General features: G+C 49.1%; 1 protein-coding gene across 3 annotated transcripts; it reads right to left on the bottom strand.

The window, feature by feature from the left end:
* Positions 1 to 4,913: 4,913 nt before the first annotated feature.
* MYMX (myomixer, myoblast fusion factor) lies at positions 4,914 to 23,646 on the bottom strand. Of its 3 annotated transcripts, none has more exons than XM_032463175.1 (3): positions 23,390 to 23,646; positions 5,330 to 6,328; positions 4,914 to 5,001 (listed from the first exon to the last, which is right to left on the bottom strand). In XM_032463175.1, exon 2 carries the CDS (start codon positions 6,262 to 6,264, stop codon positions 6,007 to 6,009), a length of 258 nt encoding a protein of 85 aa, XP_032319066.1. In that variant the 5' UTR covers positions 6,265 to 6,328; positions 23,390 to 23,646; the 3' UTR covers positions 4,914 to 5,001; positions 5,330 to 6,006. The 3 variants fall into 3 exon arrangements, with proteins under 3 accessions (XP_032319066.1, XP_032319064.1, XP_032319065.1); XM_032463173.1 differs by lacking the exon at positions 23,390 to 23,646 and adding an exon at positions 18,151 to 18,418; XM_032463174.1 differs by lacking the exon at positions 23,390 to 23,646 and adding an exon at positions 6,613 to 6,658.
* Between the last annotated feature and the right edge of the window lie 89 nt (positions 23,647 to 23,735).

Genomic DNA, 23,735 nt, shown 5'->3' with positions numbered 1-23,735 from the left:
CCCCCAGCTTCTCACCTCAGCCTACCCTGTGCTCACCTTCCGCCCCCACAGGCAAGATTCCGGGCAGTAAAGAGGAGGTGCATTTCAACACAGATGGGAAACGGGTGGAGAACAGAGCATCTCCCCATCCTCAGTAAAATCTGTCTTAGACTAAGATTAGTATTTATTTCTGCCCTCTCCCTCAGCTATACCCCTGCTCTCTGTTCTCAGCTGCCCCTACTCCAGTCCTAAGCACAATTCAATTCCAGAGGCAGCCTGCTCCCCTTGCCCGCACACTGATAATCAGCTGGCCAGCCCAGGTGTTTTGTTTTTGTCTGTCTTTGCCCAGCAACAAACAGGGATTTGATATCAGCTTAGAGCATCTGGTGTCCCTCCAGCCATGCCTTGGCCTGCCTGAGATGGGGCCCTGAAAGCAGCCACCTCCCCAACTGAGCACCTCCCCAACCCGGGACCCCCAAGACCTCTCAGGCACCATGGCTTCTAGAGACATGCTTGTGGTAGCATCAAATTCTCCACTTCCCTGGATCCCATAAGGGGCCAGCCACTACCTACAGATACCCTCTCTTGCCTTTGGACACCCTCACAATCACCATAAGGTAGTACAAAACTATCTCCATTGAACAGATGGGGGCAGCTGAAGTTCAGAGAGGTTGAGTCATTTGCCTAAGATAACAGAGCTAGTGAATGGGTGAGCTGTAACTCAAACTCAATGAGCAGCTTACTCTAGGCTCCTGCCAGGATGGGGAGGGAGGTATAAAGTCTGCTTCCCAGGCAGCCCCGTATACTCAGAAGTGGGGGTGCTCTACTCCATCTAAGGAGAAAAAATAAGGTAGGGGCCAAGGTCATCTCCAGCCTGACTTGAGTGTCAGGTGGCACTTCCCCATCCCATTCACACATTCTGGCAAGCAGAGCTCACACAGGCGGGAGGACAAGGCAAGAGGGTCTGGAGGTGACGGAGAGGAATGGGCAAAGGGGCGGCCCCAAGAGGGGTAAGAGACAGGGGTGGGACCAGCCCTCATCTACCACCGTTCGACCCTGGGAGGAAAATCTGGGGTGTGTATGTCCTTGTTCTCTGAGGGAAGCAAGGGTCCTCTCTGGGAGTAAATGAGAACGCGCCCAGGAAGGGGAGGCCAGGGACACGAGTTCCGCCAATAAAAGGCGGGGGTTAAAGAAACAGCTCCTCCACCTCCATTCTGTTCGCCCACATCCCCATTCCCCGCACCCAGAGCAGTTAATGGTGCGGCCCCTCCCCGGTACCAACGACAAGATTGATCGAGATTAACCATCAACTCGCCCGTCCCTTGCGGAGGTCAGCTCGGTGACAGCCGGTTTCAGGCCCGGGAGTCAGGTCGCCCACGTCCTCGCGGGTCCGGGTCCCGGCAGGATGCACCTGCGCTCCAGCCCCAGCACGCCACGTGCTGCGCGGCTCCGCACGCTCCCCGCGGGGGCCCCACCCGGCGTCCCCTTTTTTGGCAGCGCAGCCGCCAGGCCTGGTCTCCCTGCCCTCGTGGCAGACGGGAAGCGGCACCTTCCACCCCGGCGGTCCCCGGCACCCCGGCACCCCGGCCCCCGGCTCGGGGCAGCACCTGCTGGGAAGGGGTCCACCCGCGTGGAGGTCGGCGCGCTCTCCCGGCAGCTTCCCGCGCCCGCCCGAGCACATTCAAACCCGCCCTCCGCTCGCCCCGCCCCGGCGCGTCCCCGCCCCCATCCGCTCCCCGGCGCCTGCTGCGGCCCCGCCCCGCCCCGCTCCGCCTCGGGCCGCCCCGCCCCCTGCAGGGAGGCTGCGGACGCCCTTGGACACCCCTCTTCGCCCGGCACCGAGACCCTGCGACCCCCAGCGCCGCCTGGCCCACACCTCGCCTTATTTCTGTAGCTAGGACCTCTGAGGGCCCTGCCACGCCAAACTTTGCCCCATCACGGGACACATGGGGCCCACACTGGGTACCTCTGGTCTCCGCGCTGGGGTTACATAAAACTCCTACACAACTGTCTCGGGACTCTCCCAGCGACAAACCTGCTCAGACAGGTCCGGACGCCCTGCCATGTCCATACTCCACCCAAGATGTTCCATTATCGCTTCTCAAGCCCCCTCTCAAGCCACTTTCTTCCACACTACACCGTTTCTTTCCAGCGCCCCTCTCCCTTTTCAGTACCATTTTCTTCTTTTCAGACTATCCTCTCCTTCCCCCACTCCGTGGGATCCCTCCGACAGAATCGGTATGTGTCACCTGGGTTTTCCCACCTCTAAGACTTACACACCCACAACTTTGACTTGGAGAGGGATGTGTGCCCCTGGGGGGTAGGGGGCCCCAAGGCACAACCCTATAGCCTCCTAATGATTCACCCTTTTTAAATCCAGAACTTTGGAAAAGCTGAGGCAACATCTGGGAATGGAAGACAAACAGCCAGTAACAGCCTTACATCCTGAGTGAATCCTATGGTCCTGACACTCAGAGGAGGAAGCCTTGCTGAGACCCACATCCTCCCTGGCTGAGGAGGAAGGGGGTAGGGCATGCTGAGGAACTCTTGTACTTCCCAGGGAGGGGGAAGGATTCATTCCTTTTTTGGTGGTCAGTACATTTGGGGGACGGGGGATCACTGCCCCCTAAAGCAGTACTGGAGAACAATCCAAAGGCTGCAGAGGTGCTGAGGACAGAAAATCCAATCCAGCCCCACCGCTTGCCCCATTTACCCAAAAGGCCTGTACCCTGGAGAAGCCACAGACACTAATTAACAATTAGCAGTACTAACATCACAGGAATATGGCAGAGTCAACCCGTCTCCCCAGAGAACAGAATGGGCCCTGAAGGGAAGGCTAGTTTTTCTACTTAGGATGGATCAGTGGACTCACCCCAAGATACTCCAGAAGGGCTGTTCCCAGCCTTCCGGCTCTGAGCTCCACAGAGACATGACACACCATCACCCCCCAGCCCTAACCAAACAGAGGGCAGGAAGAGGGATATGGGTGATATTTTTCTAGGCACTGCCCCATGGCTTGAGGGCAGCTTCATGTCTGGGTCTACCCCCATATTCCTACCCTGTGTTTGTCCAGATTCTCTCTCTTCCTTTCCTGACCTTCCTCTCCCCTCTTGCTTGGCCCCTGTCTCTCTCCCCATCCTCATTTCCGTCTCTGGGCCTGCGGGGGTGGCAGGCCTTAGTGGTCAAACAGTTCCGCCAGGCATGGCCAGGCTGGTGGCCAGTGGCTGCAATTGTGTGCAGAGGGGGCTAGAAATGGAAAGAAGTTGGAGGGAAGTGGTGAGGGTCCCAGGCCAGACAGGGGAAGGCTGGTTCCTCTGCCCATCCCTGCTGAGGCCTGGCCTGCTCACTGGATGGCAACAGCCAGGGCTGTTATTGCTGGACAGAAGCCCGTCTGGCACTTTCCTTGCTTGGGCCCCCAGCCAGCACCCACACTCCTCCGGAGCCGCCTCCCTAGGCTGAGATGGTTGCTGAGTGCCAAGGCCCTCTGCTGGACAGCCTCAGAGCCCCAACTCACAGTAGCCTTTGCCCAAGTTCCTCTAGCCAGGCCCAGCCAGTCTTATGGCTCCCTCCCTCCCTGGGCTCTCACGGGTCTCTGGCACAGGAGAGGGGTGTGAAAGGTGGATCCAGCTGCACCCCAACCCTATCCCTCACCTATTTGCGACTGTGGCTTGCCCCAGACTCCCTCCTCCCTCTTAGAGCCTCCAAGCCTGCCTCATCGACTCACACACAGTCCTATCTTTCCCCAGCCCTGCCTCTATCTGTGTTTGCTGTAAGTGTGCTTGCTTGGCTGGGAGGTTTGTCACCAGCGCGCCTCGTAACTGTATGTTCTCAATTGTTTTGGGGGCTCTATCTCCGCGGCCTTGTAGCAGGGCTGGGACAAGGGAGAGGCCAGAGAGGCAACTTACCTGAGGCGCAAAATTTGCGGGGGATACCCAAATATTCCAGAATCCAGATAATGTTTTAATGCAATATTTAAAAAAAACTCAAAGTTAATGCAAAAAATCCATGATGAACAAAACATCATCTAAACTTAAGACAGGATCCGGCCCTCTCAGGGGTCAGATTCATCTCAAGTCTCTCACCTTCCTTGAGGGTGTGTACTTGAGGGTGGGTACCTGGGTCAGGGTTCAAGAAGATTCGACTCTGTTCACTAGGTCTGCGCTTGGTTTTCCAGCTTCATTTCTCAGACCTCTGCCCCTACCCTCTGCTCTGGGCACGTCTCTGACCTCGCGAACATCTGCATGTACTTAGGGTAGGGCAGTCATCTAACAGCGGCCTCCAAAGTCCGAGAAAGGATCCCCCTCCGCCAGAAGCCGCAGGTGCGGACTCCACTGATTTCCCCTACCCCACGAGGACCCCGCCCACCGCGCTCTCCGCCCCGCCCGCGGGGGAAAACAGCACAGACCCCCCCCGCCCCCCCGCCGCGGCTCCGCCTCTGCTCGCTGAGCACCTGCTGCGACTTCGGAGGTGGCATCCGGAGTCGGGGAGCTGGAACGGAAATTCCCGGGCCAGCCGGCCCCAGGTTCCCATTTGGCCTCCTTACCTCGGGGCTGGGGCCCTCCCTGTACCCGGAAATCGCAGCCCGCGCCGGGTCTGACCGGTCTCTGCTGCTCGGCGGGAGAGGGGCTGCAAGCAACGATCCCGGCATCAGTCCCGCCTGGCGCCTCACTGGAGTGGGGAGCGACCCGGGAGGTCGGCGGCAGGAGAGGCCCAGAGCAGAAAAAAAAGGACTTGAACCCCCTTCATCCCGCCCCTCCTGCCAGGCAGCCCTCCCAAAGGGGCCGAACACGTGCACTGGCTTTTGAGACTCCGAGAGGAAGCAGATGGTGCCGGGGGTGGTGGGGGGAAGGGGAAACTGGGGTCTAGAGGAAAGTCCCGCAGGGCCGGCGTTGGGGCGGGCGCATGGCTCTGATGTCGGTTCTTCCCAGACCAACCTTCTCTCGGGCATGCTGACGGGTTCAGGGTCCTGAACGGGGCCTGTATTCCTCATTCTCCCCCACTGAACCGAGAGCCCAGGACTCGCTGGGGGAAGGGGGGAAGGAGGAGTATTGAATAGGAACAGTAAGCAAATTATCCGAGGCTGGCATGCAAATACCTCCCACAGCTCTCTTCTGACCCCGAGGGGCCTCCCGCTGGGAAGGGGAAACGATGAGAATTCCTCAGGTCACACCCTACCCACCTGACACCCTCTAGATCCCACCCTGGGTAGAGTGCCCCTCAGGAGTATGCATTTTTACACTGCTCCGCTGGGTGACTGCCCACAGGGTCCCTGAGGAAACAAATCTCCCTCTTCCCACTCCACTGGCTGAGAAGAGTCTCCACTCTGGCTTGAGGATGTCTACCTCCTTACCTTGTGCCGGCGAGCCAGACCCAAGACGAATGGGTCACAGTGTGATATATGGACTCAAGTTAGACAGGAGAAACAGCTTCCAGGAGATGTGGACTGAGAGGGGCAATGGAATGGGTAGCAAAAGGAAGCCTTGCGTTGTTTCCCAACTCCTGCCCTCTGGACAGGTTAGACTGTCTTGCAGTGCAGGGGTGTGACAAGACTTTCAAAGGCATCCCAAGAATTCAAACCAACAAGTATTTATTGAGCACCTGGTGTGTGCTGGGCTTTGGGAGCAAGACTGACTTCCAAAGGAACCAAAGTCTTATTACTTTAAGGTAAATCCCGAGTCAAAGACAGTCTGGATTAACTGAATTGTCCCTGGGTCAGGCATTGTCCCTCATTGGACCTCAAGTCCCCAGTCAATTCCTCTCCTCCCAGAGGCCAGAGGTGGTTGACAAGCTCTTGAGAAGAATGCAGGGAGGGAGGGATAAGGATTGATTTTCTGCTAAATGCACAACATCCTACCCATCATTTCTGCTGGGAGTAGGGAGGCGTGTCCTGGACAAACCCTTCTCATGCTCAGTCCCCCACCATGTCTTTGGCCCACTGGGCAGGCTGCAGTCAGTGATGGTGGCAGGACAGTCTTACTCCAAAAGAAAGCTTTTTGATGGATACAGCTGCTCCCAGGATTCATGGCCTTATTTCTGGGGGGCTAGCCTCTCCCTCCTCTCTAGGCGGGCTACTTTGGAGGGCTCCCCGGCATCTGGCTGATGTCTCTGGCTGAGGATGAACAACAGACAGCCCAGCAAAGCCTCTCGCATATCCTGGGAGCCCAGGCGACGGGCCAGCCGGCGCAGCAAGGGCAGGAGGTGCCGGCGGGCCAGGCGGACAGCTGGCATCAGCAGGCGGGCCAGCAGTGTTCGCAGCAGCAGCAGCGGAAGCAGCGGAGCGGGCATGGCCAGGGCAGTGACTTTCAAGGTGATCCAGACTCTAGACTTGCCTTTCCCGCTCCCTCCTCACCTGGCAAAGACATGGGGTGGGCAAGATTTAAGCCTCTTCTTTCAGTTTACACCCTCCCACTCCCAGATCTCAATTCATGGGTCATTTTTGCTTTCCTGAAGCCCTTTCTCTGGGCAAGGTGGCTGGGGCAGGAACCATAGCACAGATGGAGACAGGGAGCCAAGGCAAGAGTAAAGCAGGAACTGAGACCTACAGCTCACCATTCTCAGCCTCCAGGGGCTTCTACTGTCCCCTGAAACCTCCCCTCCTCTAGTCACCCCCTCCTCATGCACACCCTCAGTCACCTGGGAGTCCTTAATCCCTCTCCGTCAATCCAGCAGGAGTTCTTCCCTGGGCAATTCTAAGTTTTCTTTTCAGGGCCCTTGATCCACTGGGACCTGACACTTCGTACGCTCCCAGTGCAGTCTCCCACCCCACCCCCCACCCCCCGACAGGCAGCAGCTCTCACCAGTCAGAACTGCTGCTCAGCATCAAAGTCTGGCTGAATTTGCCTGCGGGGGACACAGTCTCACTGGACACTCTCCAGGGCTGCCCCACCCAGCTAAGCCCCACCCTAGGACAGCTTGCCTGGGTTGGGGAAGCCTGGAAGAGACAGCTGTGTTCTGGCACCTGGTATATGGAGGGGAGGGGGCAGCTGGGCTGGAAGCATTGGAAGGAACATATGCAGGAATTCTTCCCACTGGGTGCAGACCTCAGAGTTGGAACCAGACTGTCCTTTCTAATGGTGTGATCTGAGGCACATTGATTCTCCTGGGTTCCAGTCCCCTGGTCTGTTACCTTAGTAACTGGCAGTCACTGGAAGGAGTAACTAGAAGGGGACAGTATATGAGACCCACTGACCCAAAACCTCAGAAGCAATAAGGCTGCAGCCCACACACTGGGCATGCTCAGAGTGGTCCAGACAGAATAGGACCAGGACAGGCATTTTGGGTCACAGTTCATCTCATAGCTGGGCCCAGCTGGACACAGCTGGGTGGCACTCCCACTCAGGGACAGGAAGTGAGATACCCATGTCAGGACCCAAAGATCTTCACCCACTTTCCCTCCTGAAGATTAAATAAGGTTCCACGAGGTATTGAGGTAGAGACCATCGGGGTTTGTTTTATTTTGTTTTTACTCAATTTTTTAGGGGGGAAGGGGAGGTAATTAGGTTTATTTATCTATTTATTTAATGGAGATACTGGCGATTGAGCTCAGGACCTTGTACATGCTAAGTACATACTCTGCCACTGAGCTATATCCTTCCCCTATTTTATTTTTAAATACCTCATTCTTCTACTTCATAAAACGGGTATAATTTCTGCCTTGCTGGACTCAGATGAGATAATGGCCATGAAAGTGCTTTGTAAGGGCAAGGTCATGGGCATATATTTGTTTATCATCATCCCACCACCATCTGCCATTAGTATTATCACCATCTCCCAAATCATAAAGACCTTGAAGAAAGAAAACTTCTAATTTTGTCAAAAAGGTCTATCCCCTTTCTACCTGGACAAAGCGGGGAGAGGAGCTAGAGTACAGATGTATAGGTGGCGTCTTCCCTTCCTTTCTGTCCCCTCCTGAGGAGCTGTGATGGCCGGTGTCATCCCTGGGCTGTGGGTGGGATGTGCATTGAGTTCGTATATGCATCAAGCCTGTGAATTCATGATCTCAATTCTCACCACCGCTCTGCAGGGGAGCGACTATTATGACCTTTGTACAGATAAGGAAACTGAGGTTTAGAGGGGTTAAGCAACCTATCCTGAATCACAATCACAGAGCAGGTAAATGGCCTGGTCTCCCCGCCACTTCCCGCAGACCTGCCCCTCCCTCAGGCTTTCCCACCTCTGTAAGTGGCAACTGCATCTTTCTAATTACTCTGGACAAAATCCTCAAAGTCATCCTTAACCTCTCTCTTATTACAGTTCACTACCCACATTAGTAAATCCTGGTGGCTCTGCTTTCAAAATATTCAGAATCTCACCACTTCTCGCCAATGCCACCTTGGTTACCCTTGTCTGAGCATTTGTCATTTTTCTCCTGAATTATTGTAGTAGCCCCCTAACTGGTGTTTCTGTTTCTCTTTTCCACACAATGACCAGAATGATCTTTATAAGATCATGAGTCAGAGCCTGTCCTTTTTCTGCTGAAACTGTCCAATGGCTCCCTTTTCATTCAGAGTTATAGTCAAAGGCTTTAATTGTGACCTGTAAGGCCTTGGATGTCTGACCTCCCCCTGGCTTCCTGATTCAACTTCTAGTCCTTGCCTCTTTCACTCTTCTCTAGCCACACTGGCCTCCTGTTCCTTAACTGTGCCAGATGTGCTTCTGCCCCAGGGCCTTTGCACCTACTATTGCTCCTGCCTATATGGCTCAGTCTCCAGTTATCCACAGGGCTCCATCTCTCACCTCTTTTAAGTCTTTGCCCAAATATTATCCATCCATCCTATTTAACAGCACATTCCCTCTACCCCATCTCCTGCTGCTTTCCCTCCATCCCTACCTCTGCTTTGTCTCCTCAGCAAATCCTTCTGACAGGCTGTATCTCATCAGATATCTTCCTTCCTTATCTTGCTGATTATCTGCCTCCCTCGCTAGTGTAAACTCCATGAGAGTAGGCACTTATATGTATTTTATCTTCTGCTGTGTCCCCAGCACTTAGACAGCAAATAGACATTTGTTGTAAGAATGAATAAAGGTTCTGTGATGGGATCCAACCCAGGCCTGCTTATCCTGGAGCCTGTGCTCCTGAGCCCCAGAGCTCTGTGGATCCAAACACATTCCCAGGATGTGTGTGGGAGCCCTAAGGACACCTGGACAGAGCCGCTTAGAGGGGAGGAATTGACCACACTGAGCGTACGGGAGGGGAAGTCAGGTTCTCTCTGGGATTCTCCAAATTATATAATCTCGAGGGAACCATGGACGTCCCACCAAGTGCTGCCCCAGATCTGAAGTAGCTGTGCCTTGGGTGAATCACGCCCCACCCCTCCCAGCTCAGTTTCTGCTGCTGTGGGATCTTCCAGCTGTGAGATCCTTGGACCCTGGGCCTGGGGCCAGACTCCTGTCTCATCCTTGCCCTGAGTAAACAGTGAAGGGCTCCAAGGGCCTGGAGCAGGTAAAGGAAACAGGATGCCGTCTCCCCTGACAATGGGAAACCGCAGAAGGGATTGGGAAGGGAGGTCGGGGAGGGGTCTGGGGCCTGGATTTGGTTTTAGTTTATTCTCTAGCCGCCCCCACCCCTCCATTCCCTCCTGGGATTAATTCCCTTCATCTCCTTCCCATCCTCACCTGGGATTAAACCCACCCGACACCCACCCCTCCCCACCCTGGCCTGACTGACCCAAGGCAGAAAACCTACAGCTCTGCTAAGGATTTCCTCAGCCTTTCCTGGAAAGACAGCCATCCCTTCTGGTAACAAAGCTGCCAGAGAGCAGTTTCTTCTAGTTCCTGATTTTGCCTCGTGTAATGGATCCTGCCTGCATGGCCCTGACCTCTGCCCTCAACCCTCCACTGGCTGGGAAGGAAATTGGCCAAATCTTCTGTTCCTCAAAGACAATAAAAAAAAAAAAAAAAAAAAGGAGGGGGAGGGTGTAGGTCAGTGGTAGTGTGTGCTTAGCTTGCAGGAGGTCCTGGGTTCAATTCCTGATACCTCCACTAAAAATAAATAAATGAACCTAATTACCTCCCCCTGCAAAAAGTTAATTAATTTTTTTTAAAGTATCTGAGTGCCAACTTATAACCACTGAGGTCCTCCTCCCTGGTCCACTCCCTGATTCTCAGGGCTGCCCAGATGTGTCCTGGGCACCCCCACCACCCCCATGCACAGACATCGTATATTGGGTCATTCATGTTAACAACAAGCATGTGCGTGGTGCCGAGGACACAGGACAAGCGTCCAGGAGTCAGCAGCATGACAGATAAACAGACGGGCAGACCGACAGCTGTAATAGAGCTGATGGGTTCTCATGAGCCCTGCTAGTACTGGGCCTCCGGGTCTTCCCACCTGCTTCTGCTGGTCTCCATCCAGGGGTCCAGAGCTCTCTACCACACGGGCCGCTCCCTCTGCTCTGACCTGCGCAGGGAGATGCAGCGTGCCCCCGATGGTCACGCTGACCTGGATTCACACGGCGGCTCTGGGACCCTCTCAGGGCTGCTCTGATACCTGGGCAGACCAGATGGCATGCTGCACCACTGCGGACAGGAGTGACCCCTGGAGCTGTGCTGTGTGGTGCCCCTCCTCCCTAGAATGGGAATCATTATAGAACCTGCTTCTGACAGGATCAAGAGATGAGAGATTACTAGGTTCAGAGCTTGGCTTTTAGAGAGTGTCCAATAAACAAGAGTTTCCTTCCTTCCATCATTTGTGGATTTTCCCTCCCAGAGCACCCCATGTCTGAGACCAGCCCTACTGGCTGCTCCTTGGAGGCCTGCTACGAGGTACCCTGAGGCTTGTGAACAGCCACTGAGAGTGGGCGCTGGGGTTCAGTTAACACCCAAAGAAGCAATGGAGGCCTGGGCTCTGGCTCTACCATGTTCTGGCGCCCCGTATCACCCCTGGGGAATCAGCACTGGTCCCAGCCCTTCCCAGTTGCGGGGAGTTGAGGGCAGTGCTGACCCGCAAGTAAGGACTCTGAGAAGAGGCAGGGAGAGCTGAGGGGAGCAGGCCCTGAGGAGCAGGGGTGGAGGCCAGCCAGGCATCGGAGGAGTCGGCCGGGCAAGGCGGAATTCCAGCTTGGAATTGGGAGCTCAGCCCTGTCACCTATCCTCGCATCTCTCTGCCTGGGACCCTGAGTGGGGCTGTTGTGAGGATCTGAGGCCTGAATGGGGTGACAACTGAGAGAACGCTCCTCCCCTCGAGAGGGACAGTCCCTTACCAATGACCACCATTCCTGTGCCCACCAGTTCCAGGCAATGATGGACCCATGAACAGGCAATTGGGCCACAGGACACACACTAGACAGGATCATAAGACACGAAGAGAAAAAATGGGTCCAGGAAGGGGATGTTGCCTGAAAGAGCAACTAGAGCTGACAGGTGGGGACCCACCCTGCCCACAAGGACAGCTGCTCTGGCGGGGGTGGGGGGTGCTGTGTAGAATGCAGCTCATTGTCCCCACTGAAACAATTGTCCCTCTCCCCAGACTCAGCTGACAGGTCCCAAGGCGGGAGGTGGGCGCCTTGTCCATGCTGGCGAGGCCTCACAGGAACAGTCAGCTGTTGGAGCAGGACAGCTGCTCCCTGGACAGTGGGAGGAAGGCTGGATGAAGGTGCTGGGGGAGGGGGTGAGGAGGGACATGCCTGGCACAGCTGATGTCAGGGGGCGGCACGGAGAGCAGTAAACCCTGTGGGTCCCAAGGACAAATCTAACAGAGACTGAGCAAGACCCTAATGGAGAAAAGAAAAATTTTATGTAGGGACCAAAAAAAGACCTCACACATGGAGAGATGTGCCCAGGTAATGGCAGGAAGCTATTGTGCTAGAAAGATGTTGGTTCTCCCCCAGATTAATCTGGAAATTCAGTGAGATTCCAATTAACCCAACAGTATTAGGTTTTTTCCTTTCTGGAATTGGGTAAGCTGATCATAAAACTTACATGGAAGGAAAAAGGGCCAAGAATAGCCAAGTCAATCTGAAGAAGAAAAAGAAGAGGGGAAAATCCATCTGGCTCTACAGATACCATTCTGGCCAGTCTGGTAACATGGGAATTAAAACAGTGCCGCAAGATGTGAGACAGTGACTAAAGGAACAGAATAGAGAGCTTAGAAAGAGACCCAAGGATATTTGGGGCAGAGGGGAAATTTCTGGTCAGAGGAGAAGGGACATTCAGAGTCAAAAATAGAGCCAGGATAGTTGGCCATCCATGAGGGAAAGAGAATATTTGATCCTCTGGCACACCAACCACAAAAATAAATTCCAGTAGCATTAGAGACCCAAATGTGGAAAGTAAAACTATGTATATAGGAGCTGATCTGAAGGAATTTTGGAGAGTAGAGAATTATTTGTTTTATAGATTTTTACAAAAATATTTGTTAATATAATTTTCAAAACTACAAAGAAGCAGAGAAAATAGTATAATGGCCCCCCAGATAGCAATCACCCAGCTTCAATATTAACTCAAAAACTCTCCATTAAAAACATCTGCTACAAAGTGGAAGACCAGTCCCCACAGACTGGGAGAAGAAATTTGCAATCCACAAAACTGAAAAAGATTTAGTGTCAATCATAAATAAAGAACTGTTATAATCAATAAGAGAAGGACACACACACATGCAGACACACACACCCACATACCCCCACACCGCGGAAAAGTGAACAAAGGATTTGGGTGGATCGTTTCCTGAAGAGGAAACATGACTGGTCCATAAATATGAAAAGCTATTTATCCACACTAGCTTATGGGGAAGTACAAACTCTGGAAAAAGCTCTAATTACACACCCCTGGAATACTGCGTGGAGGGTTAATTGGCACAATTATTTTAGAGGGCAGTGTGGCAATATCTGGGAAAGCAGGAAACACACATTTCTCTGGAACTTGGCAATTCTACTTCTAGGTGTGGCTCTAGAGGAATTCTCACAGATGTGCACAGGGAGACGTGTGTAAGGATGTCCATTCATGGTTTTTGTAATAGCAACAACAAAGACGTGGTGCTGTGCACCAGAAACTGACCCACTGTAACTGACTATACGTCAATAAAAATAAACAAATAAGCCTTGAGAAAAAAAAATAATAATAAAAATTTAAAAACTGAAAAAACTCACCACCACCATCACCAACAAAAAAACCTGGAAACAATTTCAATGTCCAACAGAAGAACAGAATCATAAACTTAATCAAAATGGAATAGTATAAAGTCAGACAAAAACAAATATATGATATCACTTACATGTGGAATTTCAAAGAAAAAAATGACGCAAATGAACTTATTTACAAAACCGAAACAGACTTACAGACATAGAAAACAAACTTACGGTTACCAAAGGGGAAAGAGGAGGGGAGGGATAAATTAGGAGTTTGGGGTTAGCAGATACAAACTACTACATATAAAATAGATAGATGACAAGATCCCACTGTACAGCACAGGAACTATAATCAATACCTTGTAATAACCTATAATGAAAAAGAATATCTACATATACGTATAACTGAATCTCTATGCTGTACACCAGCAACTAACACAACATTGTAAATCAAATACACTTCAATTAAAAAAAAAGATACATAGCAGATGAAATGAATACACTAACTCTTGTATCAACTGGGATAAGTTTCAAAAGCATGATGTTAAGACAAAACCAAGTGGGAAAAGCCAAATTATGCCACATATGTAAAAATTTAAAACACAAGAGCAGTAGTATATATTTTTGTGGATCCATACCCGCATATGCCCATATAGTAAGAGTAGGAACAGGACTTCAGGAGAACGGCTCCCTCTAAGGGAGAAGGGACAGGAAATGATGGTCCACAGGTAGGGGAGGGGATTATAGCTGTCTCTGTAATGTATTATCCCTTAAAAAAAAAAAAAAAAAAAAGTGAAGAAAGCTAAAGGAAATATGGCAAAATACCCTCTGCATCCTATTTTTATTCTGCATATCATTCTTATAACAGTGGAGCATGTATTGGTCCCCTTCACCTCGACTTCCCTACCTCTCTTCATCTTTTGCCCTCTCTTTCTTCCCAGCGTCCTACAATTTCTGGCCTTCTGGAAGTAAAGGCAGTGTGGCCTAACAGTTAGGGAGCATGGTGTGGGGGGCGGCAGGCCTCTTGCTTCTAGCTCTCCCCTGAGGGACATCCTCCTTTCTGCCCTCAGTCTTTCCATGGGTGTCCAGAGCTGGCCTCTTTCTGCCCCCCTCCCTTCTCTGGCCCCCACAGTGCTTTGTGCCAGGGATGAGATTGGCATCTGGGAAGTGAGAACAGGACAGGTACAGGAGGAAGGCCAGGGAAGCTACTCATGTGGAGGTGACCTGGCCACACCACCTCCATAGCCACCCAGGTAGCACAGCCTGCCCCCTGAGCCACAGACCCAGAAGGGCCCAGCCAAACTCTCCTTATCTCTCTTCTCCCCAACCCAGGCTGGCCTCTTCCCTCCCCTCCTTCACCCCCATCTCTCTTGGTGAGGGAATTCTGAAACTATGAGGGAAGGGATCAAAAACCTCATTCCAAGAATGCTTGGTGGACCTGGAATTGTGGGCTTGGGGGAATATACATCCCAGTACCACTGGAGGTAAGTTCTTATAATTTTCCCCAAGCATTTCCTTCTCTGGACCGATGAGTAAACTGCGGTTCAGAGAGCACCTCGGTGGCAGTTGGAAGAAGGTGGTGGGAGGACAGCTGAGGTGAAGGAGTTTGCACATCTTGGGTCTCCAAGAGCGTGCCATTTCCAGCAGGGCCACTGTGGCCCTCCAGGAGGCATCCCTGATGGAGAGCTTTGAAGGTTCAAAGTGGGGAGTGGTCACATTAGCCGGGAGAGTTATCCCTTTCCTTGATCAACAAGCCTATTTAGTGTCCATACATACGTGCAGGCACTCGAAATACGTCAGTGACAAAGACAGTCCTGCCCTGGCTGTACGGTCAGTTGGGAGACAGGAGTAAACAGGAAATTACAATACAGAGAGATAAATGCTCTGCCAGGGGAAGTGCTTGGCACCTTGGGAGTCCAGGGCACCGGGCCAGCGTGGAGCCTGGGCTGTGTGTATGTGCAGCTTCTCAGGAGGCCTTGGGGGGAGGACTGCGCCAGGGAAGGGGGAGGACTTCAGAGGGACTCGGGAGGAAAGGGAAGGTGGAGGTGTGCTGGGGCAGAGGATGGGCAGCACGTGACAAACGATCGTGGGGAGACCTGATGCAGGAAGGGGACAGAGTCCACGTGAGGAAGAGCAGGCGTGAGGACAGGGCGCCAAACAGAGTGGGGGTGAATTCGGGAAATGTTTGGTGTGCGCAAGACGTGGGCCGGAAACAATGCCTGGGCGAGTCTTGGATGTTCCTCTTGACTGGTTTCACTAACAGAAGGGAAATCAGCATGTTTGGGACCGGTAGGTTGATGAGCCCAGGTTTCCACCAAGGTGGTTCTGAAGACCCAGTGAAACCAAGAGTTTGATGTTTCTGGCAGGAGTGTGGGCAGCGGTTAAACTTGGAGCCGGTGGGGATGGGGCAGGAGAAACGTGGCCAGGGGTCTGGGAGAGCGAGGGAGTGAGGCTGCTGTGGGGGTGTGCAGGGCGGGGGGTGGGGAGAAGGGTCCCCTCGACGTCAGCACCTCAAGTTTATCTCCTTGTGGAGACAGAATAGGTACAAGGAGAAATCCAAGTGCAGTTACAGATTCCCAAAGGGACTGGATACATCTAAGAAACTTATTTTGTGGATAAACACATACAGACAGGCATATGCATTGATAAACAGGAAGTAGTTTTCCTAGGAGGTGGAATATAAGGTGAATTTCATTTTTTTTGCGTGCTTCTCTGTGTTTTCTATGTCCTAAAGAGAACGTGAAACCCCTGGAGTCAACAAAAGATACAATAAATGTCATTTTCACAGAAGAGGAGTCCTCAGTATAGAGTCAAATGTCACCAAGAGGTCAAATGTCACTAGGAAGAGTGAGGAACTAGAGGGGCTTTGGGACATGGCTGTGAGGGAGGAGGGCAGGTGGCCTGGAGAGGGGGATTCTGCTGGAGTGAAGGGACAGAGTCCTCGGGGCAGGCATTAAAAACCTAGTGGAAAGACAAACGATAAAGGGAAACATTTGCAGCCCCTAGGCAGACAAAGGTCAAATCTCTAAAATATAAATAACTGCTAGAATTTTCTAAGAAAAAATACAAAATCTTTGTATAAAAATGAGCAAAGACTATAAAATGCTCACAGAAAACAAAATGCAAGCAAAACATGAATATTTGCTCAGTTTTACTTGCAGTAAAAGAAATGCAAATTACAAAGATGCTGAGAAACCATTTTTCTTCCATCATATCAGAAATATGCAAAAGTCTGACCACAAACAGCATTGATGGGGAAATACACACTTTCATATTGCTGGTGAGAGTGTAAATTGGTATTACCTTTATGGAGGGGAATTTAATGTGTATCCGAATTACTGATGTATATGCTCTTTAGCCCAATATCCAACTATAGAAAAATTTATCCTATAGAAATACTTCCACTGTATAAGATGACATATGTACAGTAGATTGGAAACAACCCTCAATAAAGAGCTGAAAAAAATTTTTTTAATTAAAAAATTAAAACAATAAAAAAAGAGCTGATATAAATAAATGATGAGACTTAATTATAGTGGAATACTATGCAGCTATAACAAATCATAAGGAAGGTCTCCATACACTCATAGAAAAATATCTCCAAGGTATGTATTTTAATTACTTTTAAATTTTTGTTTATTTTTTTATTCATGCCAATAGCTTCCAGCTAGAGATTTTTTTATTATTTTGCTATTAAATTTTTTTCCTTCCAGTTTTATTGAGATGTAGTTGACATACAACACTGTATACATTTAAGGTATCCTGCATGATTTGACTTTCATATATCATGAAATGGTTATCACAATAGCAACATCTCATGTAGCTACAAAGTTAAATAGAAAAAAAATTCTTTTTCTTATGATGAGAACTCTTATGATTTACTCTCTTAACAACTTTCATATATAACATACAGCAGTGTTAATTATATTTATCATGCTGTACATTACATCCCTAGTGCTTATTTATCTTATAACTGGAAGTTTGTACCTTTTGACTCCTTCATCCAATTCCCCTTCCCCAACTCCCCATCTCTGGTAATCACAAATCTGATTTCTTTTTCTATAAGTTTGTCTGTCTGTTTGTTTTTACAGTATAATTGACCTATACCACTATGCTGGTTCCAGTTGCACAACACAGTGATTCGGTATTGCTACACATTTCAAAATGATCACCACGATGTCTTGCTATGGTCTGTTGCCATACAAAGATATTACATTGTTATTGATTATATTCAGCACACTGTACATTTCATACCTGTGACTCATTTATTTTGCAATTGGAAGTTGTACCTCTTAATCTCCCTCACCTATTTCTTTCCTCCCCCAACCCTTCTCCCTTCTGGAAACCACCTGTTTGTTCTGTGTCTACAATTCTGTTTCTGTTCTGTCTGTTCATTTGTCTTATTTTTTAGATTCCACATATAAGTGAGCTCATGCAGTATCTGTCTTTCTCTGTCGGACTTGTTGCACTTAGCATAATACCCTCTAGATTCAATCTATATTGTCAAGGATGGCAAGATTTCATTCTTTTTTTTAATAGCTGAGTAATATTCCATTGTATATACCGCATCTTCTTTATCCATTCATCTATTGGTGGGCACTTGAGTTGCTTTTAATTACTTCTTCTTTTTTTTTTTTAGGTTTATTTATTCATTTTTATTTAAATGGAGGTACTGCGGCTTGACCCCAGGACCTCAAGCATGCTAAGCAGGTGCTCTGCCACTGAGCTATACCTTCCTCTCTTTTAATTACTTCTTTAAATAAACTATTTTAGAATAGTTTTAGATGGGTTCAATCCCCAGTACCTCCATTAAAACAAACAAACGAACAAACCTAATTATCCCCTACCAAAAACCAAAAAAGAATAATTTTAGATTTACAGAAAATTGTGAAAATAGTCCTGAGAATTTCTGTGTACCTTACATCCAGTTTCCCTGTAATTAACATCTTACCTCAGCACAGTACACTTGTTACAATTAAGGAACCAGTATTGATTGATATATTAACTAAAACCTACACTCATTCAGATTTCCTTAGTTTTTACCTAATGTCCCTTTTTCTGTTCCAAGGTCCCATCCAAGACACCACAGTACATTTAGTTGTCTTACCTCCTTAAACTCCTGTTGGCTGTGACAGTTTCTCAGACCTTCCTTGTTTTTGACGACCTTGACAGTTTTGAGGAGTATTGGTCAGGAGTTTTGTAAAATGTCCCTAGAGTGGGATTCATCTGATGTTTTTCTTATGATAAGACTGAGGTTTGGGGAAGGAAACCACAGAAGTAAAATGCCATTCTCATCACATTATCTCAAGGGTCTGTTCTAGCCACATGGTTAATGACAGTTGGTGTTAACCTCGCTCACCTGCCTGGAGTCGTGTTTGTCGTGATTCTCTGCCATAAATTTACTCTTTTCTCTCGCTTTCCATACGGTCCTCTTTGGAAGGAAGTCACTATGTGCAGCCCACACTTAAGGGGTGGGGAATTACACTCCACCTCTGACGTGCTTCCATCATTTTCTTTTGTTTTTGCTTTATTTTATTTTAATTTTATTAGCATTTCCGTACCCTCTGGCACTACAGGATGCTCCTCCAGGCTCATCCTGTATACTTCCTGTTCCAGTCCTAGAACCAGACATTTCTCCAAGAAGTCCTAGGTCCATCTGACAGTGCTATTAGAAATTGAGTACTAGCCACTAGGGGTTGGGCTACACCCCACAGACCTGTCCTCGCCCAGCTTCAAGACAGGAGGAGGAGCCTGGAGTCAGCAACAGACATCAGTGGCTTAATGGATACGGGAGCTTATTGTCTGAAGCAAGGTCCTGGAGCAGCTCCTGAGGGCTGACTGGCTCCTGGGGGCAGGGGGAAGTTAGCAGTTACGAGGAATTGACGTCAGGTTGGCGCATTGCTTACCAGGGAAACCCGCAGATGGACACGCCTCTCACCGTCACCGCCCCTTTGATAAGAACAATTACCAGCCAGAGCCTGCGGCAAGTATGTAGGAAGGTCAGTCATGTGAGTAGGGTGTAGGTGAAGCAGGCTCTGGTCCAGCAGGGGCCGGGGATGAACAGAGAGCAAGAGAACAGCATCTTGAGTGGCCTGATCCAACACTAGGTGTGCTTGTTGCTGCTGGAGTGTTGTTGCTTTGGGGTCCTCTCAGCTGGCGGAGTAAGGAAATGTGTGCGTGTATACCAACCCTCGTATATACACGTATCTATAGATGTGTTTTATATCACCCTCTGTACCTAGATTAAGGTAAACATGAATTCATATTGATAGCTCCAAAGCTAATTATTACTGCGTGGATCCTTCTAGCCTTTTCCCCTAGCTTATCTGCAGTCTTCCCAAGATAAAGGAGGGGGCCGACTGATGTGTATAATATGCCATCTTTTGTGCAAAGAGGGTGGAGAAATAAGAATATACATATTTGCATAGAGAAACTCTAGAAAGATGTATAAGAATCTACGGAGAGAAATGACAATGTATGTTCACACGAAAACTTGTGCACAAAAGCAGCATTACTCATAATCATGGTGGGGATGGTAGCACAACAGTGTGAATGTACTTCATGCCGCTGAGCTATGCGCTTAAAAAGGGCTAAGATGGTACATTTTATATTCTGTTAAAAGCACCTTTTTTTTAATGTAAAAAAAAAAAATAAAGCCACTGCCTTCATTCTGCTTTACTAATCTCCACTCAGCATGTTTTCAAGCTCTGCACCTCTAGCCGTGTGGCTACTAGATAATTGCTTCTAACTGTTGCATGTTATTCCATGGTTTTCCTAGCACACTTTTTTTTTAAATTGAGATACAGTTTACATATAACACTATGTTAGTTTCTGGTGTAAAACATAATGATTCAATATTTGTATCTATTGTGAAATGATCACCCTGGTAAGTCTAGTTCATGTCCATCACCATGCATAGTTACACATTTTTAAAACTGAAGTATAGTCAATTACACAATTTGTTTTTTCTTGTGATGAGAATTTTTAAGATCTACTCTCTTAGCAACTTTCAAATACACAATAGAGTATTATTAACAGTAGTCACCATGCTATACAGTGCAGCCCCAGGACTTATTTCTTTTATAACTGGAAGTTTGTTCCCTTTAACCACCTTCGCCCCTCACCCCCACCTCTGGCAACCATCAATCTATTCTCTATTCTCTGTATCTATGAGTTCAGTTTTTTAATTATTTTACAATTATTTTTAGATTCTACATATGAGTGGGGTCATAGAATATTTGTCTTTCTCTGAGTTGTTTCACTTAGCAGGCTGCTCTCAAGGTCCATCCAAATGGCAAGATTTCTAGCACATTGTGACCCCACTTTCTCCAAGACCAGAGGACCAAGCTCTGGAGCTATTCTGATGGACCTCTGTCCCCTGATGTGGCCTCATCTCTGTAGTACAGTTGGAGGCTTCAGAGAAGGGTCTGAAGGAAATGGGAGTGGCGGGCAGCCGCTGTGGAGAGTGGCAGTGAGTCATCCAGAGATCAGCTCCCCATCACACGTGACTTTGGTCGAGGACACCCAGCATGTGTTGTGCAGGGTGCAGGCAGCATGGTGGAGGACCATTCCCCAGCAGAACCACCGCTGTGCACAGAGGAAGCTAGCTCCCCATGCCAAGGACCAGAAGAGACGATGAGAAAGGCTGGCTCCAGCCCCTTGGGAGATGGCAAGGATGTCCTGGGCATTAGGCTGGGGAAGGAGCTAAGTGAACTGGGTTTGAGTCAGGAGGGGCTGGCGAAGATGTGTATGCAGAGACCAGATTCGACTGGCAGGAGGAGGAAGCTCTGGGGGTGCCCCCCGCATCACAACCTAGGTGAATGATGCCCCCTTTAATTGTTCAAAGCACAAATTGCATACCAGGCCCAGCTGGAATCTAAGTCTGGTGATGATGTAAGCAGAAAGGGTTGGGGGTCCCAGGAGGAAAAGAACCAGATAAGGCTTTCTCACATAAGAGAAGCCATTTTAAAAGGCCTAAGCCATTTTGGGACCTAAGCCAGGTCACAGTGCTTGCCCTTGAACAGGTCTCAGTAATAATGATCTTAAGGGAACAAAAGAACAAACAACTTAGGCAAGAGAGGTAACACAAGCAAAGTTGTAAAGACTTCCAGTTCTGTTTCAATGGTAAAGATTAGCGTGAAGCGTATATCTGGAGGGAACTCTAATTCAAAAAGATGTATGTGCTCCAGGGTTCACAGCAGCACTATTTATAATAGCCAAGACATGGAAACAACTTAAGTGTCCATCAACAGATGAATGGATAAAGAAGATGTGGTGTGTATGTGTGTGTGTATATATATATATATATGTATATATATACATATATAATGGAATACTACTCAGCTATAAAAAATAATAAAATAATACCATTTGCAGCAACATGGATGGAACTGGAGATTGTTATTCTAAGTGAAGTAGGCCAGAAAAAAAGAAAAATACCATGTGATATCACTTATATGTGGAATCTTAAAAAAAAAAAAGACACAAATGAATTTATTTACAAACAGAAACAGACTCACAGACATAGAAAACAAATTTGTGGTTACCGGGGGGAAGTGGATGGGAAGGGATAAACTGAGCTCAAGACTTGCAGATACTAACTACTATATATAAAACAAATAACAAGTTTCTTCTGTATAGCACAGGTAACTGTATTCAATGTCTTGTAGTAACCTACAATGAAAAAGAATATGAAAAGAATATATGTATGTATATGTATGACTGAAACATTACGCTGTACACCAGCAATTGACACAACATTGTACACTGATTGTACTTCATCTAAAAAAAACAGAAGAAAAATTAGCCTGAAGCTCTCAACTAGCAGATCAACTGGAGTCTAAGGGATGATAATGTTGACCTTTTCTTTTCTTTTCTTTTCTCTTTTCTTTTCTTTTCTTTTCTTTTCTTTTCTTTTCTTTCTTTCTTTTTTTTTAAGTGAAGGTAGATTGATTATTCAGAGAGATACATTGAAAGGCAAGAGAAAGGCCACGAGGTGTGGGGGTTGGGTGCTCAGATTAAAAGTAGGTACACATTCCAGACAGAATGTGGGCCATCTCTGAAAAGGGAGAGAGAGGAGCCAATGTTGACCTTTTCTGACCCTTGTGCCTTCAATCAACTAAACCTTAGACTCTGCTGACTCTTGCCCCAATTCCATGCTAAATTCTCCTCTGCTCAAACCCCTTCATGAATAAGCATGTATTCTTAGCTTAAAACTTCCCCAATTTTCCTGTTTGGGGAGACGTTGCTTTGGGAAAGATGCCAGGTGTTTTCCTTAATTGCTGCAAATAAATCCTTCCTTTTCCTGTTCTTTGGCTTGGCTGTGTCTTTTGGCTCCACATCCACCAAGAGGCAAACCCAGTTTTGGGGTAACAATGATGAGTTTACCCTCTGTGGGGAGTACAGTGCTCCACCCCCCACAATCTCAGTCGTCTATACAGCACTCCTCTGAGAGAGGCACGTCACCCCCAATTGACAGATGAGAAAAGTAAAATAACTTGCCTAAGGCCACCCAGCCAGAAGCTGGCAGTGTCCTCTGCTAGGGCAAGGGACAAGGAAGGCGTGGGGTCAGCTGGGACTGCCTGGTTCTCTCAGAAGTGCAAAGGGCCTGCTAGTTTTCTGGCCTCCCCCAAAGCTCCCTGCCCCACCCTGGGACCTTTGCTCCTGAGCTGCTCCGTAGAGAAAAGGTGGTGGTGGAAGATAGGCGTGGAGGCATCAGTCTTTAAGACGTTCCTTAACAGAGTGTGACCTTCTCTCTCAGACAAGGCTGCAGAGGGAAGAGGATGGGAGAAGGGGGTGGCAGGGGCCGGAAATGATCCCTCTGGAGGTGGTGGGGGAGGCTATGGAGCAACTGGACTGGGTTTAGTCTTTGAAGTCGCCAGGGAGGCAGAGGGGAGGGCTGGTGCAGAGAATCAGTCACTGGATCCAGAAAGATTGGCATCCCAGCCCCCTACTAAGCCTAAGAGGGACAGGCGGGCTTAGAAGGAGGAAGAGAGGCTGAAAGTATACAGACACAAGAAGGATTTAGATTCATTCGTCCTTAATTTAAGGGAGTTTGAAGGCTATCTCCAAGCAAGACGCTGAAAAGACTGCATGCCCAGTTCCTTAGAGCAGGAAGCCATGGAGAGAGCGGGAAGGACGGGAGAAATGGGGGGGCGCTGCTGATGGCCTTGGTCTTCCCACTGCAGCAGGGGGCTGGGGGCTGGGAGTGGGGGGCGTCTGGGGCAGAGACTCCAAGGTCAAGGACTGGTGGACCAATCCGTGAGGACAATAGCTTGGCGGAAAGCAATTTTCTAACAGTCAGAATGATTTGAATCTGAACACCTTTAAGGCAGGAACGAGCTCACCTGTGGCTGTCTTCACCCCTCCCTTCCTCATGCCCAGGAAGGTCGGTTCATTTCTATGATTGGCTGGCTCCCGCGGATGTAGGATTTTGACCTCTGGAGTCCCCAGTTTGAGGCAGGAGATGAGAGGGCAGGCTCAGGGCCCTGCTGCTCCCATGTACCAGGCTCTGTATAGTTCACAGACAGGGACTCCTGTGCCCTTAGCAACCCCCCCTTCCCCACACTGCCTGTAAATGCCAACAGCGCCCTCTAGCTTCTGTGACAACCACACATTTCTAAATGCTTCCTGGAGGTAGGGTGGTATCACTCCCAACTGAGAGCTTACCTGGTCCCCTCCTTTGGTCCTGAG

The sequence above is a fragment of the Camelus ferus genome, chromosome 20 (assembly GCF_009834535.1).
Source record: "Camelus ferus isolate YT-003-E chromosome 20, BCGSAC_Cfer_1.0, whole genome shotgun sequence".
NCBI lineage: Eukaryota > Metazoa > Chordata > Mammalia > Artiodactyla > Camelidae > Camelus > Camelus ferus.
This window is presented reverse-complemented; position numbering and strand designations above follow the sequence as displayed.